This window comes from Saccopteryx leptura, chromosome 6 (genome assembly GCF_036850995.1).
Source record: "Saccopteryx leptura isolate mSacLep1 chromosome 6, mSacLep1_pri_phased_curated, whole genome shotgun sequence".
NCBI lineage: Eukaryota > Metazoa > Chordata > Mammalia > Chiroptera > Emballonuridae > Saccopteryx > Saccopteryx leptura.
In genome coordinates this window covers 56,512,993-56,528,176 of record NC_089508.1, presented here as the reverse complement: position 1 = coordinate 56,528,176, position 15,184 = coordinate 56,512,993, and the positions used below count along the sequence as shown (strand labels likewise).

The window sequence follows — 15,184 nt, the reverse complement described above, 5'->3', positions numbered from 1 at the left end:
AGTGGAGTCGAGGGTCTGTTCTTACTGCACTCCGAAAAGCTGGTACTGAAAAGGCTGGCTTAGGGGTTTACAGGAGGAGTGAGGTCTAAAAGTTCCCCATTAACATGTCACTTACTGGTTTTAGCAGCCACTCCTGCTTGTTTTGATCAGTTCCTTGTTTCCTTAAGAGTTACATGATGGTTTTGGACTTATATTATTACTTCTGCATTGATTGGCATTGGTTCTTTCCTCTTATCAGTTTACAGTATGAGTTGCTACCATAGCAACCTCTTAAGGTGACCAATGATTATTTTAAAGGATCCTTATAGATTTTTCAGTATCTGTGTTTTTTACCCATTGCGGTGATCATTCTTTCTGATGCTGAAATTGCCTCATCAGGGGAGGGAATGTGGGTGAAGGAGTAGGTGAGTCATGAATAGTCATGAGTTATAATCACTAAAGCTGGGTGCTGTGTTCATAATACTGTTCTGTCTTCCTTTGTAAAAAGTTTTTAAAATCGGCCTATATTTGGTTAGTGGTTATCTCTGATGTTGGCTCTAGTCATTTTGATAGCTTTCTTGATCTCAGGCATAAAAAGTCCAGGATCAGTTGATAAATTTCCTGTCCCAGAGCTAGTAGTATTCATTTCTCTAAGGATCTGGGATGTCTTTGAGTGGGGGATGGTGTTTGAGAACCACCTGGCCTAGGTGCTGGGTGCTTATTGCCATCAGGCTGTCCTTTCTCTTAGCCTCCTAAGAGGACACAAATAGAAAAGAAATATGTTCTTCAGAAAAAGATAATGGTCCTGACCAGGCAGTGGCGCAGTGGATCGAGTGTTGGACTAGAACACAGAGGACCCAGGTTTAAAACCCCGAGGTCACCAGCTTGAGTGTGGGCTTATCTGGTTTGAGCAAGGCTCACTAGCTTGAGCCCAAGGTCACTGGCTTGAGCAAGGGGTCACTTGCTCTGCTGTAGCCCCCGTTCAAGGCACATAAGAGAAAGTAGTCAATGAACAACTAAGGTGTCACCATGAAGAATTGATGCTTCTCATCTCTCTTCCTTCCTGTTTGTCCCTATCTGTCCCTCTCTCTGTCTCTCTCTGTCTCTGTCCCTGTCACATACACACACACGAAAAAGATAATGAATCAAATATGCAGGTCAGTATTTCCAATTCAAATAAAACAAAAGATTGTGGGGTTTTCATTTAAATTTGTTGAGTTTTGCCCTGCCTGGTTGGCTCAGCAGATTGGGCCTGGTCGGCCCAATCAGTGTGTGGAAGTCCCAGGTTCGATTCCTGGTCAGGGCACATGGGAAAAGCGACCATCTGCTTCTCTACCCCTCCTCTTTCTCCTTATTTCTCTCACTCTCTTCTCTTCCTGCAGCCGTAGCTCGAATGTTTTGAGCAAAGTTGGCCCTGGGCACTGAAGGATGCTCCATGGCCTCGCCTCAGGCATTGAGCAACAGTGCAGTGGCCCCAGATGGGCAGAGCATCACAGGGGTGGGGGCTTGCTGGGTGGATCCTGGTCGGGGCTCATGCGGGAGTCTCTCTTTCTGCTTCCCCACCTCTCACTTAAAACAATATTTTTTCTCAACTTTATATTTTTATCTCTTTTATGCTAAAAACTTGGTTACTAACAACTAACATAATTATTCACTTTATATTAATTATATGTAACATGTTATTTAATATAATATCCTAATTTTATATACTATGAGCATATATGTAGAAGAGGGAGAAAAGGTGTTTAAAATAATGGTATTAAAATATAACAAGTCTATTATGGTTCATTTTATCTCTAAGTGTATCTCACTAGGGATGTACAGTGAAGGGACTTTTTCAGTGTTCCTGAAATTACTTTTCTCTCTGCAGTTATGTTGTCAGCTTGATATAGTTAAGTTCATTTGTTTCATTTGCTTTAGGTTTTCAGGTGTTGTTCCCTCCCCTGTTTGCAATTTAATGTGGCTCTAAAGTGAAAAAAAACCTATATTACAAGGAATATTTACAGAGGTTTATTCTTCATCCTTGTTCCCCTCCCTGTTTTTCCCTTCTTCCTATAAAGAATCATTTTTAATAGCACTAGGCATAGCCTTCTGTTGTTTTAAAAAGACATATTAACAATATAAAATGGAAACTATTTCCTTACTTCTTACAGAGGATAGCGCATGACACACTCTTGTGCCCTTGAATGTGTCACTTCACAATATATCCTGGGAACTCTTTCTTATTTAACTCTGTTAGCTTCGCCCTTTTTATTGGACTGGTTTTGTATTTGTGTCCTATTTAACTGCATCGTGGGCTGGGCAGTTTGTCAGTAATTATAACCAAAAAATACTGGGAAAGTTAGTGACCTAACTGCGTTATGAAAAGCATTTTCTTCTCATCACAGATATAACTGCTGTACTTTTTTCCTTCCTCTCTCTCAGTCTAAAGGAATTCCTGCCCAAAGAATACATCAAGCAGAGAGGAGCTGAAAAGAGAATATTTCAGGTATTGGTAATATAAATATATTATTCTCCTCACTCCCTAGCCTCATTTACTAGTAGAAGAAGGGTCTCCACACGTGACAGTCTTGTACCCCGTGCATGTACTTGGTTTATGTAATAAATGAACAGTGATTCTAGAGGAAAGAATCTGACAGTTCTGCTTTGGGCAGATTTATTATCTTAATCCATACCTTCTTGCTAAAGGTTACTTAGCTCTTCTGAGAAAAAAAATGCCTTTCATTTCAAAGGCATTATCTTGGTAGCATTAAAACAAGGTGATTTGCCATTAAAATGCACTAAGGCAGAAGCTACTCGTTGCTTCTTTGGCCAGAGATTGGTTTTTGAAGCTAGAATTTGCAAACTGGTACCTTTTTCTTTTTTTTATTTTTTATTTTTTATTTTATTTTATTTTTATTTATTTTTTTTTTTTTTTTCCATTTTTCTGAAGCTGGAAACAGGGAGAGACAGTCAGACAGACTCCCGCATGCGCCCGACCGGGATCCACCCGGCACGCCCACCAGGGGCGGTACTCTGCCCCCCAGGGGGCGATGCTCTGCCCATCCTGGGCGTCGCCATATTGCGACCAGAGCCACTCTAGCGCCTGAGGCAGAGGCCACAGAGCCATGCCCAGCGCCCGGGCCATCTTTGCTCCAATGGAGCCTTGGCTGCGGGAGGGGAAGAGAGAGACAGAGAGGAAAGCGCGGCGGAGGGGTGGAGAAGCAAATGGGCGCTTCTCCTATGTGCCCTGGCCGGGAATCGAACCCGGGTCCTCCGCACGCTAGGCCGACGCTCTACCGCTGAGCCAACCGGCCAGGGCTCTGGTACCTTTTTCAAATTCAGATTTATTCTAAAAGAGAGTTGTCTGTTCTAGACAGCCAGTTAAAAAAACCCTATCATCAACTTTGCCATGAAATAGTCACTCTAGTAAATCCAAAAAAGCAAAGTCTGCTTCAGTGTTGAAATATAAATATAAGTTGAAATATAAATTTCATGTGTATAAACATATCTTTTGCCAAGTATTCTTTCCAAGTGTGGTGATGTACAGGCATTTGTCTAGCCTGCTCTTTGGAACACTGTCTGTTGTGGATGGGTGTTAGAAAGAGGCCTCTCCTGGACAAGAACATTTTTCTGGCTCATTTAAAGTGTTGGTGGCTGAACCTTTTGGGACATGGAGTCCTTGGAAAATTGGATTACGATTATGGACCTGTTACTGCCACACTGCACACATGTGAATTGGTGCACAAAGTTATGAAATTTATAGTAGTTTGGGCTCAAATTTTAGTTAAGAAGCTCAGAATTAGAGCTTTTTGGGTACTCTGACTCTTGGTGAGTTGGGATATTGTCACACAAGTGTTGCTTACTGATGGGTCATAGCCACACTATATGCACCACGTTTAGTAACCAGCTCACTCCAAGTCCACCTCTGGCAGAGCTGAAATGACTGGTCTCTGCCACTGTCTCTTCTGCAGGAGCACAAGAACTGTGGAGAGATGAGTGAAATAGAAGCCAAGGTCAAATATGTCAAACTCGCCCGGTCCCTCCGGACATACGGTGTGTCCTTTTTCCTGGTGAAGGTAGGTTGGGTGGGGTGGTGGAGAGAGCGTATGCTCTGCCACCTGTCTTTCTTTTATGAAAGTATTTGCTGTTAGGGTCAGTTTGTCATCCCTAGACCCCTAGCATTTGGTCAATAATGTCCCAAGTTTAGCTGTTGGACACACATGAAATGTATAAACCGTGAGGCTAGTAAGTGTATGAACTGTGAGGCTGACTGTCACTTCTCTACAGTCACTGAGGGTGTATGTTCACTTTTACTCATTTGATGTTCCCATGAGGATGTTTCATCTAAGACTGACTATCAAGAGTGAGTGCCCTGGACTAAGTGAAGATTATTGACCAAACCACTGCAGACCAAACCAAATTTTTGTGGTAAATAAGGAACTTAAGATGTATACTTATAAATGGGTCTGGGATTCCTGTGGCATCTAGATCTGTTTTCATCAGAGTTGTTTGCCTCCCTACTAGAAGGAAAGAGGTGGTTCTTTTAAACTCAACCTGTGAATTTCAGAGGGAGGCCCTTGATGGACGTATTCTTAGGTTGACTGATAAACCTTCCCATTAGCTTGGTTTCTCCTTTGTACATCCTATGCTCACATACTCTGTATTAGTCCTTCCTTTTCTTCAACCACTATGTTTTATACTAGAAAATACTGGGCCCTTGCAAATGAAGAAAACATGGGTGAATCACTTTGTTTCTAAGAAACATAATTTAAAAGTTAAGTTTATTATAATTAGTGGAAGTTTTTAACCTGTTAATGAATTTTTGGATGGTGCTGATACCTTCTAGGTAATGATTCCATTTCCCAATATTAATAGTAATAATAACATTTAGTAAGCAATTATATGCTAGGCATACCTTATTTAAATCTATCAGCAACATAATGGCAGAACTATTACTATTGCCTTCTTTTAAAAATGACAAAACAGAATCCCAATAAGAATTGAATTAAAGTCTCTTTGACTCCAAAGTCCATGTTCTTAACCACTGGCCTGTGCTACGTTAGCTAGGGTGACTGTTTGAACTGCTTTCATGATCCCAGCTCCCATCCCTACCATGAGCACATGGAGAGATCTGCTTGTTTTAGAAGAATAATTTTATTTTTTATTTATTACTCTGAAGGGCAACAGGTGGCAGATGAGTTCCAATACATCATAGGGACAGAGATTAAATTTTCATCATGTCCACTGATATTGGCATCACTTTACGTCTATTTTGAGTTTTCTTGAAGTCCTTCATGTATGAAATTCATTTCTTGCATTTACATGATTTTCCCTCAGATTTCACACAGTTTCAGTAATATGCATTTAAGTCAGTAAATTTAGGAAAATAAATAGCACGCAGCAAACTACATGTAATTAGAAATAAGATCAAGTATATGATAACGGGAGGAGATTTGACCTTGGGTGGTAAAAACACAATGCATTATAGAATTTTATACTTGAAACCTACATAATTTTATTAACCAATGTCACCCCAACAAATTTAATTAAAAAAAGAAAGAGAAACTGAGAAAAAAAGAAGAAATTTGTTTTTCAAAGACAGTTTAGCACCTGAGAATAATCTGTCCATGGCCAGTAGCATAACTGGTGAGAGAGCACAGATCTTCTGATTATCACAGGGTCTTGAAGATTTGGTCAAGTGGAGACTATTCAGTTACAAAATTATTTAAGGCAAAATAAGAAAGTAATAGACATTTCCTTCTTTCTTCCCTCTCTTCCTTTCTTTATTCTTTTTCCTTTTTTCAAATTACATCTTTGAAGAGAGGTCAGGGTCAAGGAGGTAGGCAGTACTGGCCACTTTCATATACATATGAGATGCTGCGATGTTCAAACTTTGGTTTTCAACATTTTTATTTTCTATCACATGGTGAAAGTGAGAATGCTGCTAATTTTAATTTTTTACTCTGTGGTTCTATTTAGTATACACTTTATTTATTTATTTATTTATTTATTTATTTATTTATTTATTTATTTATTTTTACAGAGACAGAGTCAGAGAGAGGGATAGATAGGAACAGACAGACAGGAACGGTGAGAGATGAGAAGCATCAGTCATTAGTTTTTCGTTGCGACACCTTAGTTGTTCATTGATTGCTTTCTCATATGTGCCTTGACCGCGGGCCTTCAGCAGACAGAGTAACCCCTTGCTCCAGCCAGTGACCTTGGGTCCAAGCTGGTGAGCTTTTGCTGAAACCAGATGAGCCCGCGCTCAAGCTGGTGACCTCGGGGTCTCGAACCTGGGTCTTCCGCATTCCAGTCCGACGCTGTATCCACTGCGCCACCGCTTGGTCAGTATACATTTTATTTTTAAAGTGACTTTGGTAAATATAGTTTACTTGACCATTGTCTGATTTTAAAAGTTACATAACCAAGAATTCAGAAATAATTCAATGTTATGAATTAATGAATGTAGTAAAGCAGATAAATAGGTCAAATAAGATGAAATCATATAGAATGAATTGAGAAAGAAATAAAGAAAACAATCCCATTAAAAACCCCATCAAAAAACAATAAAATAATTTAGCAATGAATTTAACCAAGGAAGTGAAAGATCTATATACCAAAACCTATAAGATACTGAAGAAGACACAAATGAATGGAAAGATATCCCATGTTCATATATCAAGAGTTAATATTGTTAAAATGTTCGTATTACCTAAAGCTATATACAGATTCAGTGCAACTCCTATCAGAATTCCAATGGCATTTTTCACAGAATAAAGAATTCTAAAATTTGTATGGAACAACAAAAGACCCCAAATAGTCAAAGCAATCTTGAGAAAGAACAAAACTGGAGGCATCACACAACCTTATTTTTAACTATATTATAAAGCTATAGCAATCAAAGCAGTATGGTTCTGGTATAAAAACAGACACATGAACCATTTGAAACAGAATCAAGAGCCTATAATAAACCCATATTTAAATAGCAACTAATTTTGACAAAAGGAGCCAAGAATACACATTGGGGAGATAGTATCTTCAATAAATGGTGTTGGGAAAACTGGGCATTCACATGCAGAAAAATGAAATTGGAGCCTTTCACTACTCAAAAAAATTTAACTCAAAATGAATTAAAACTTACATGTAAGACCTGAAACCATAAAGCTCCCAGAAGCAAACAGGGGAAAAGCTCCTTGACTTTGGTCTTGGCAATGATATTTTGTTTGTGACACCAAAAGCAAAAATCAGCAAGTGGGACTACATTAATATAAAAAGCTTCTGCACAGCAAAAGAAACCGTAAATAAATTGAAAAAGCCCACCTGTGGAATGGAAGAAAAAATTTGCAAACCATCTGTCTGATAAGGGATTAATTTGCAAAAGATTATAAGAAATTCATACAACTTAATAACAAATTAACAAAATAGGAAGGAACCTGAATAGATGTTTTCCCAAAGAAGACATATGAATGGCCAATAGGTACATAAAAAAATATTCAATACCACTAACCATCAGGGAAATACAAATCAAAACTATAAAAAGGTAATGCCTCACATCCATTAGAATGGTTATTATCAAAAGGATAAGAGATGACAAATGCTGGCTAGGATGTGGAGAAGAGGGAACCCCTGTGCACTGTTGGTGGGAATGTAAATTGGTATAGCCACTGTGGAAAACATTATGGAGGTTCCTCAAAAAATTAAAAATAGAAATACCATATGATCTAGCAATCCAACTTCTGGGTATTTATCTGAAGGAAGTTAAATCACTATGTCAAAGAGATATCTGGGCTCTTGCTGGTTGGCTCAGTTGTAGAGTATCGGCCCGGCATGTGGATGTACCAGGTTCGATGCCTGGTCAGAGCACACAGGAGAGGTGCCCATCTGCTTCTCTCCCTTTGCCCACCCCTGCTTCTCTCTCTCTCTCTCTCTCTCTCTCTTTCTCTTTCTTTTTCTTTCCCTCCTGCAGCCATGGATTGGTTAGAGTGAGTTGGCCCCAGGTGCTGAGGATGGTTCCATGGCCTCTGCCTCAGGCGCTAAGAAGAACTTCATTGCTGAGCAACAGAGCAACACCCCAGATGGGCAGAGCGTTGCCTCCTAGTGGGGCCTTGGCAGGTGGATCCCGGTTGGGGCACATGTGGGAGTCTTTCTGTTTCCCCTCCTCTCACTGAATTAACAACAAAAAAAGAGATCTCTGTACCCTCATGTTCATTGCAGTATTATTCACAATAGCCAATATGTGGAAACAACATTAAGTGTCCATCCATGGATAATCAAAATGTGGTATGTAAACATAACTGTGTAATACTATTCTGCCATAGAAAAGAAGGAAATCCTGCCATTTGCAACTACATGCTCAGTGAAAGAAGCCAGACAAATACCATATTTCCCCATGTATAAGACTCACCTTTGTCCGAAAATTTTGGGGTCTAAAAACTGGCTGCGTCTTATACAGTAGTTGTAGATTTTTTTTTTTACTTACATTTTCTGCTTTTGCGCACTTGTTTTTACGCTCATTGGTGTAGATCAGTGGTAGTCAACCTGGTCCCTACCGCCCAGTAGTGGGCGTTCCAGCTTTCATAGTGGGTGGTAACGGAGCAACCAAAGTATAAATAAAAAGATAGATTTAACTATAGTAAGTTGTTTTATAAAGATTGATTCCGACAAACTTAGCGAAAATCGACATAAAGTACTTGGTAAGTAATTATTATATGCTTTAACTTGCTGTAACTCTGCTTTATAAATTTTATAAAGTAAAGTTACTTCCCTACTTTCTAAATCACCATTACTGTGGAACCGGTGGGCGGTTAGAAAATGTTACTACTAACAGAGATACAAAAGTGGGCAGTAGGTATAAGAAGGTTGACTACCCCGAGTGTAGATGAACAAAACTTGAGTTTAGTAACTTTATGTAATACATTTTTTTTTCAAATTTCGGGCCCCCAAATTAAGGTGCATCTTATACATGGGAGCGTCCTATACATGGGGAAATACAGTAATATTTGTATTCCACTTATATGTGGAATTTTAAAAAACCAAAATTATGAAAACAGAGAGTAGATTGGTAGTTGCCAGCAGCTAAGGTGGGGAAAATGAAATGTTGGTCAAGGGTACAAACTTGTAGTTATAATAGAAATGAGTTCTGGGGAATCTAATGTACATTATTGTGACTATAGTTACCAATACTGTATTATACAGTTGAAAGTTGTAAAGAGAATAGATCTTGCCTGACCAGGCAGTGGTGTAGTGAATAGAGCATCGGACTGGGATGCAGAGGACCCAGGTTCGAGATCCTGAGGTCGCCAGCTTGAGCGCGGGCTCATCTGGTTTGAGGAAAAGTTCACCAGCTTGGACCCAAGCTCACTGGCTCAAGCAAGGGGTTACTCAGTCTGTTGAAGGCCCGCGGTCAAGGCACATATGAGAAAGCAATTAATGAACAACTAAGGTCTTGCAACGAAAAACTGGTGACTGATGCTTCTCATCTCTCTCTGTTCCTGTCTGTCTGTCCCTGTCTATCCCTCTCTCTGACTCTCTCTCTGTTCCTGGGGGAAAAAAAAAAGAGAATAGATCTTAAATGTTCTCAACATAACAATAACAAAAATAGTAATTATGAGAGATGAAGGATATAGAAAATCTCATTGGGGTGATAATTTTGCAATATATACATGTAACAATTCATCACATTGTACACTTTAAACTTCTACAATGTTACATGTCAATTATATTTCAAAAAAAGTGGCATGATATAATCTTTTTGTATAAAGCCACTAAGGTTTTTGAAAAAATTCACCCACTCATTATAACAATTTCTTTAAAATGCTGAAATATGTGTACTTTCTCAAAAGAGTATTTCAAACTAATCATCAGTATCCTACTTAATAGAGAAATGCTAGAGAGAAATCTATAAAAATTGGGATCAGAACAAGTTACCTTGTTACCTTACATCATCTTTACCTTCAACATTATTTTGGACATTCTATAAAATACACTAAGTTTTTTGTTTTGTTTTGTTTTTTTTCAGCAAGAGAGACAGAGAGAGAGACAGATAGGGACAGACAAGGAGAGAGATGAAAACCATAAATTCTTCGTTGTGACATCTTAGTTGTTCATTGATTGCTTTCTCATATGTGCCTTGATGGGGTGTCAGGGGGTTCTACAGCTGAGCCAGTGACCCCTTGCTCAAGCCAGTAACCTTGGACTCAAGCCATTGACCATGAGGTCATGTCTATGATCCCACACTCAATCCAGTGACCTTGTGCTCAAGCTGGTGAACCCGAACTCAAGCTGGATGAGCCCGTGCTCAAGCCAGCAACCTCGGGGCTTTGAACTTGGTCCTCAGCATCCCAGTCCGATGCTCTATTCACTGGGCCCCACCTGGTGAGGCTGCTGTAAGATGTTTTTAAAAAATATTTTTAAGCATTACTTTAGGAAATAAAGAAACAAAATTATACATTGCTATGATTGTTTATCTTATAACAAGGTACTAGAATCGTTTATAACTGTTTACTTTGAAATAATGATAGATTCACAGGAAATTGTGAAAGTAATACAGAAAATTAAAAAAAAGATATAACCAGTATGTGTGAGGATGTAGAGAAATTGGAACCTTAATACACTGCTGGTGGCCCCTTTAGAAATTAGTCTGGAAGTTCCTAAAATAATTAAACATGGAGATAACGTACAACCCAGTAATTCCACTCCTAGAAGAGAATTCAAGGAATATGTCCACAGAAAAACTTGTTCATGAATGTTTATAGCAGTATTTAACCCATAGGTGGAAACACTCCAAATGTTTATCAGCTGATGAATGAATGAACAGTGTTATATCCATACAGTGCAGTATTATTCAGCCATAAAAAGAAGTGAAGTGTACCAATACATGCTACAGCGTGGGTGAACTTTGTAAACATTATGCTGAGTGAAAGAAACCCATCATGAAATACTATGCAGGGGTCCCCAAACTTTTTACACAGGGGGCCAGTTCACTGTCCCTCAGACTGTTGGAGGGCCATCACATACAGTGCTCCTCTCACTGACCACCAATGAAAGAGGTGCCCCTTCCAGAAGTGCGGCGGGGGGCCGGATAAATGGCCTCAGGGGGCTGCATGCGGCCCACAGGCCGTAGTTTGGGGACGCCTGCGTATATAGTGTATGATTCCATTGATCTGAAAGGTCCAGAAAACACAAATCTTTAGGGACAAAGTAGATTAACGTTGCTTAGGAGTGGAGGGGGATAGAAGAATGATAGCTAAGGGTATAGGAGTGATGGTTCTTAATCCTTGGCTACCTTTAATCTATTGTCTATGTCAATAATTTTATTTCAAAAATTCTGTATAAATGAAATCATAAAATATGTAACATTTTGAGTTTGACTTTTTTATTTAGTATAACTCCTTTAGGATCCATCCAAGCTATGATGTATACCCATTGTCCCTTTTTATTGTTGAATGGTATTCCGTGAAATGGATATACCACTTTGTTTAGCTATTTATTATCACCGACCATTTGGGTTGTCCCATTTTTTGGCTATTCTGAATAAAAGTGCAACGAACACTCACATGCACGTTTTGTATGAATGTAAATGTTCATTTCTTTGAGTTAGTGCCCAGGATTGCACTTGCTGGATCAGGTGGTAAGAGCATATTTAGCTCTATAAGGAATTGCCCAACTGTTTCTCAGAGTGACTATACCATTTACATTCTTACCAGCAATGTGTGAGTAATCCGGTTCTTTTCTTCCTCTCCAGCACTTGGTGAATCTTTTTCTTTTTTTTAACTTAGCCATTCTGTTGAGTGTTTATTGATATGTTGTGGTGGATTTAACCTGTGCTTCCCTAATGGCTAGTGATGTTGAGCGTCTCCTCATGTGCTTATTTGCCGTCTGTATATCCTATTTAGTGAAATGTCTGTCTATGCTTTTTGCCAAATTTCTTTTTTTTTTTTTTACAGTGACAGAGAGAGAGTCAGAGAGAGGGATAGATAGGGACAGACAGTCAGGAACGGAGAGAGATGAGAAGCATCAATCATTAGTTTTTTGTTGCGACACCTTAGTTGTTCATTGATTGCTTTTTCATATGTGCCTTGATCGTGGGGCTGCAGCAGACCGAGTAACCCCTTGCTCGAACCAGCGAGCTTGGGTCCAAGCTGGTGAGCTTTGCTCAAACCAGATGAGCCCGCACTCAAGCTGGCGACCTCGGGGTCTCGAACCTGGGTCCTCTGCATCCCAGTCCGACGCCCTATCCACTGTGCCACTGCCCGGTCAGGCCAAATTTCATTTTTTAATTGTCCAGTTTTAAGAGTTCTTTATATATTCTAGGTCCAAGTTCTTTGTTAGATGTAGCTGTGTTTTCATCTTCCTAACCAGGTCTTTCACAGAGCAAATATTCTTAATTTTCATGAGGAATATTTTATCACTTTTTCTTTTTATGGAACTTGCTTGTTGTTTTGTCTAAGAACTCTTTGTCTAGCTCTAGGCTTCAAAGATTTTCTCTGATGTTTTCTTCTGAAAGGATTTACAATTTTACATTTGGGTCCCTGATTTGTTTTGAGTTAGTTTTGTATAAGGTGTAAGGTTTAGGTCAAGGTTGATTTTTGGCTTATGGATGGCCAGTGATCTCTTTTTATCATCCGTTCTAAATGGCTGCACTCACTTGTATACACATGTGCAAACACAAAGGTTTTTGTTTTTCATGCTGTTGACATATGACTTGTCAGTTTACTTGATCAACTTACTGAATTTTAAAATCTAAAAATTAAATTGACCGTGCATGTTGCTATATAACATGTACAGGAATCTGTAGACTCCAGATTCCTGCACTGTTTATTGAAAGGGCTGTTCTTCCTCCATTGAATTGCTTTTGTATCATTGCCAAAATTCAGCTGAACATATTTGTATGGATCTATTTTAGGGTTCTCTATGACATTCCATTCATCTATGTGTCTATCCTCTGCAATATCACACTGTTTTGATCACTTAAGTTATGTACATAGTAAGCTTTAACATCAAGGCGAGTGATACTCTTCACTTTTTCTTCTTTTTCAAAATTATTTTAGCTATTTTAGATCCTTTTTCTTTCCATGTACATGTTAGAACAATCTTATCTATAGGCACAAAAAACTTTGCTGGGACTTTGATAAGAATTACTTTAAGTTTATAGATCAAATTGGGGAGAATGGATACCTTTGCTATGTTGAGTTTTTCAATTCATGAATGTGGTATTAGGTCCTTTTTGATTTTTTTCATCAATATTTTATAATTTTAAGTCTACAGATTCCTGTACATGTTATATAGCAACATGCACAGTCAATTTAATTTTTAGATTTTAAAATTCAGTAAGTTGATCAAGTAAACTGACAAGTCATATGTCAACAGCATGAAAAATAAAAACCTTTGTGTTTGCACATGTGTATACAAGTGAGTGCAGCTATTTAGAACGGGTGATAAAAAGAGATCACATGTAGAATAACACACAAAAATTGTATACTAAAAGGATATGAAGTTTTTTAAAGCCTTAAGTAACAAATTTCTTAGATTCCCCAACCTGGACATAGCATTAAATTGTGAAGAGGGTACAGTGGCATAATTTAAAAAGAAAAGTGTGATTCTAGCTTATCGCTGACTAATTTTATTGGCTCCTAGTAGAAATTTTAAATGAATTGATGAAATGATTATTTACTATCCACTTATTTAACACGCTTATCATACAGCCTGGCCTTGGCATTAGACATAGATATGCAGAGAATTATTTGATATGTTTATAGGTGCTTCCATCATATTTTCTTCAAAATCCATGTATATTTTGTCCTAATATTCAGAGTGTTATACTTTGTTGTTATAATAGAAAGTGCTTAGGTGTTGGAATCAGGAAGGTTGGCCTATAATCCAGGCAAACAGTATCACCTATATGAAAAATAGCAAAAGCATCTATGACCTTGAGGGACATACCTGACTTCCCTAAACGGCAGTTTCTTCATCTGAAAAGTGGAGGCTCTCATGAAGATTAAGTGAGCTAATGTATGTTAACAAGTATAGTACCTGGAGTGTAAGGATATTTGATAAATTTTAACTAAGCCAGTCCTTTTAACTCTTTCCACATCGCCCTAACCCCAGGCCCCTGAATCCTCCCAGCTTTTAATTGGCTTTTAGTGTCCACCAAATAGAGTAGGAGTTGACAGACTTTTTCAGTGAAGGGCCAGGATAGTAAATATCTTGGGCTCTGCCAGCCATGCCACTCAGCTCTCCCCTGTAGTGTGAAAGCAGCCATAGGCAGTATGTCAGTGAACGAGTGTGGTTACGTTGCTGTAAAGCTTTATTTATGGACTCTGAAATTCAAATTTCATGTAATTTTCACATTACAAAATATTCCTCTTTTGATACTTTTTAACCATTTTAAAAATAGAAAATTCACTTAGCTCTCAGGCAATTAAAAAAAAAGGCAAAACTGGATTTCTCACCAGCTGTAATTTGCTGATTCAGAGATAGAGAATATCTGTACATCCTGTGATGTGTGCGGTAATGTGCCCACAGAGGACAGCGTTATGTGGCAGTGTTCACCATGGGTAGGGACATTCACTTTGAAAAGAAAGACCTGGGTGTGGATTCTGCCTTTGCCCCTTTGTTTGACCTTAGATAAGTTACTTTACCTTCCGCCTCTAAGCCTCAGTTTGCTCACCTATAAAATTATGACTTTTTATAAGGTTTAAAACGAGATAATATAGAAAAGTTGCTTATAAAATGTCAATAAATGAGACCTATAAATATCTACACTTTTTATCTTTCATTGACTTTTTTTGTATTTTATTGTGATCTGCTAATGAAAACCTTGTAAGTGATGGTAAGGCAGTTCTCGTGACCTGCAAAGGATCTCGTTTCATTCCAGAAAACCCTCGTGTAAACCTTTTCACTTCTCAAAGTGCCTTTGAACTTTCCCTGCATCACAACCAGAGCTTTGAGGCGAGGTGCCTGTGGGGCTGACCCTCTCCTCCCCTGAACTGGGAAGGCATCATGGGGCACTCAGAGCATCTCAGAACCACGAGTTAAGTCAAAATGGATCGCCAGTTGTTTTCAGGAGAGAAATGGCTCATAAACAGGGTCTTTAACACCCAGTTTGTTCTTGAGCAGCCATGTCTTTCTGTAATGCCTCAAAAAGAACTAAGTATGCTGGTGACACAGCAAAGCATGCAGGCCGGCACTGTGGCAGGAAGCCAGTGTAGAACTCTTGGGA

The 15,184-nt window shown here is 38.8% G+C and overlaps 1 protein-coding gene across 6 annotated transcripts in view; it reads left to right on the top strand.

Annotated features, from left to right (window-relative positions):
* Window positions 1-15,184, top strand: part of TLN2 (talin 2) — a 462,611-nt gene that overhangs the window by 271,293 nt on the left and 176,134 nt on the right. For all 6 annotated transcript variants that reach the window (XM_066344644.1, XM_066344645.1, XM_066344640.1 and 3 more), the window contains 2 exons: window positions 2,404-2,467; window positions 3,933-4,037. In XM_066344644.1, coding sequence (XP_066200741.1) covers window positions 2,404-2,467; window positions 3,933-4,037 — 169 coding nt within the window. The remainder of the gene's footprint in view (window positions 1-2,403; window positions 2,468-3,932; window positions 4,038-15,184) is intronic.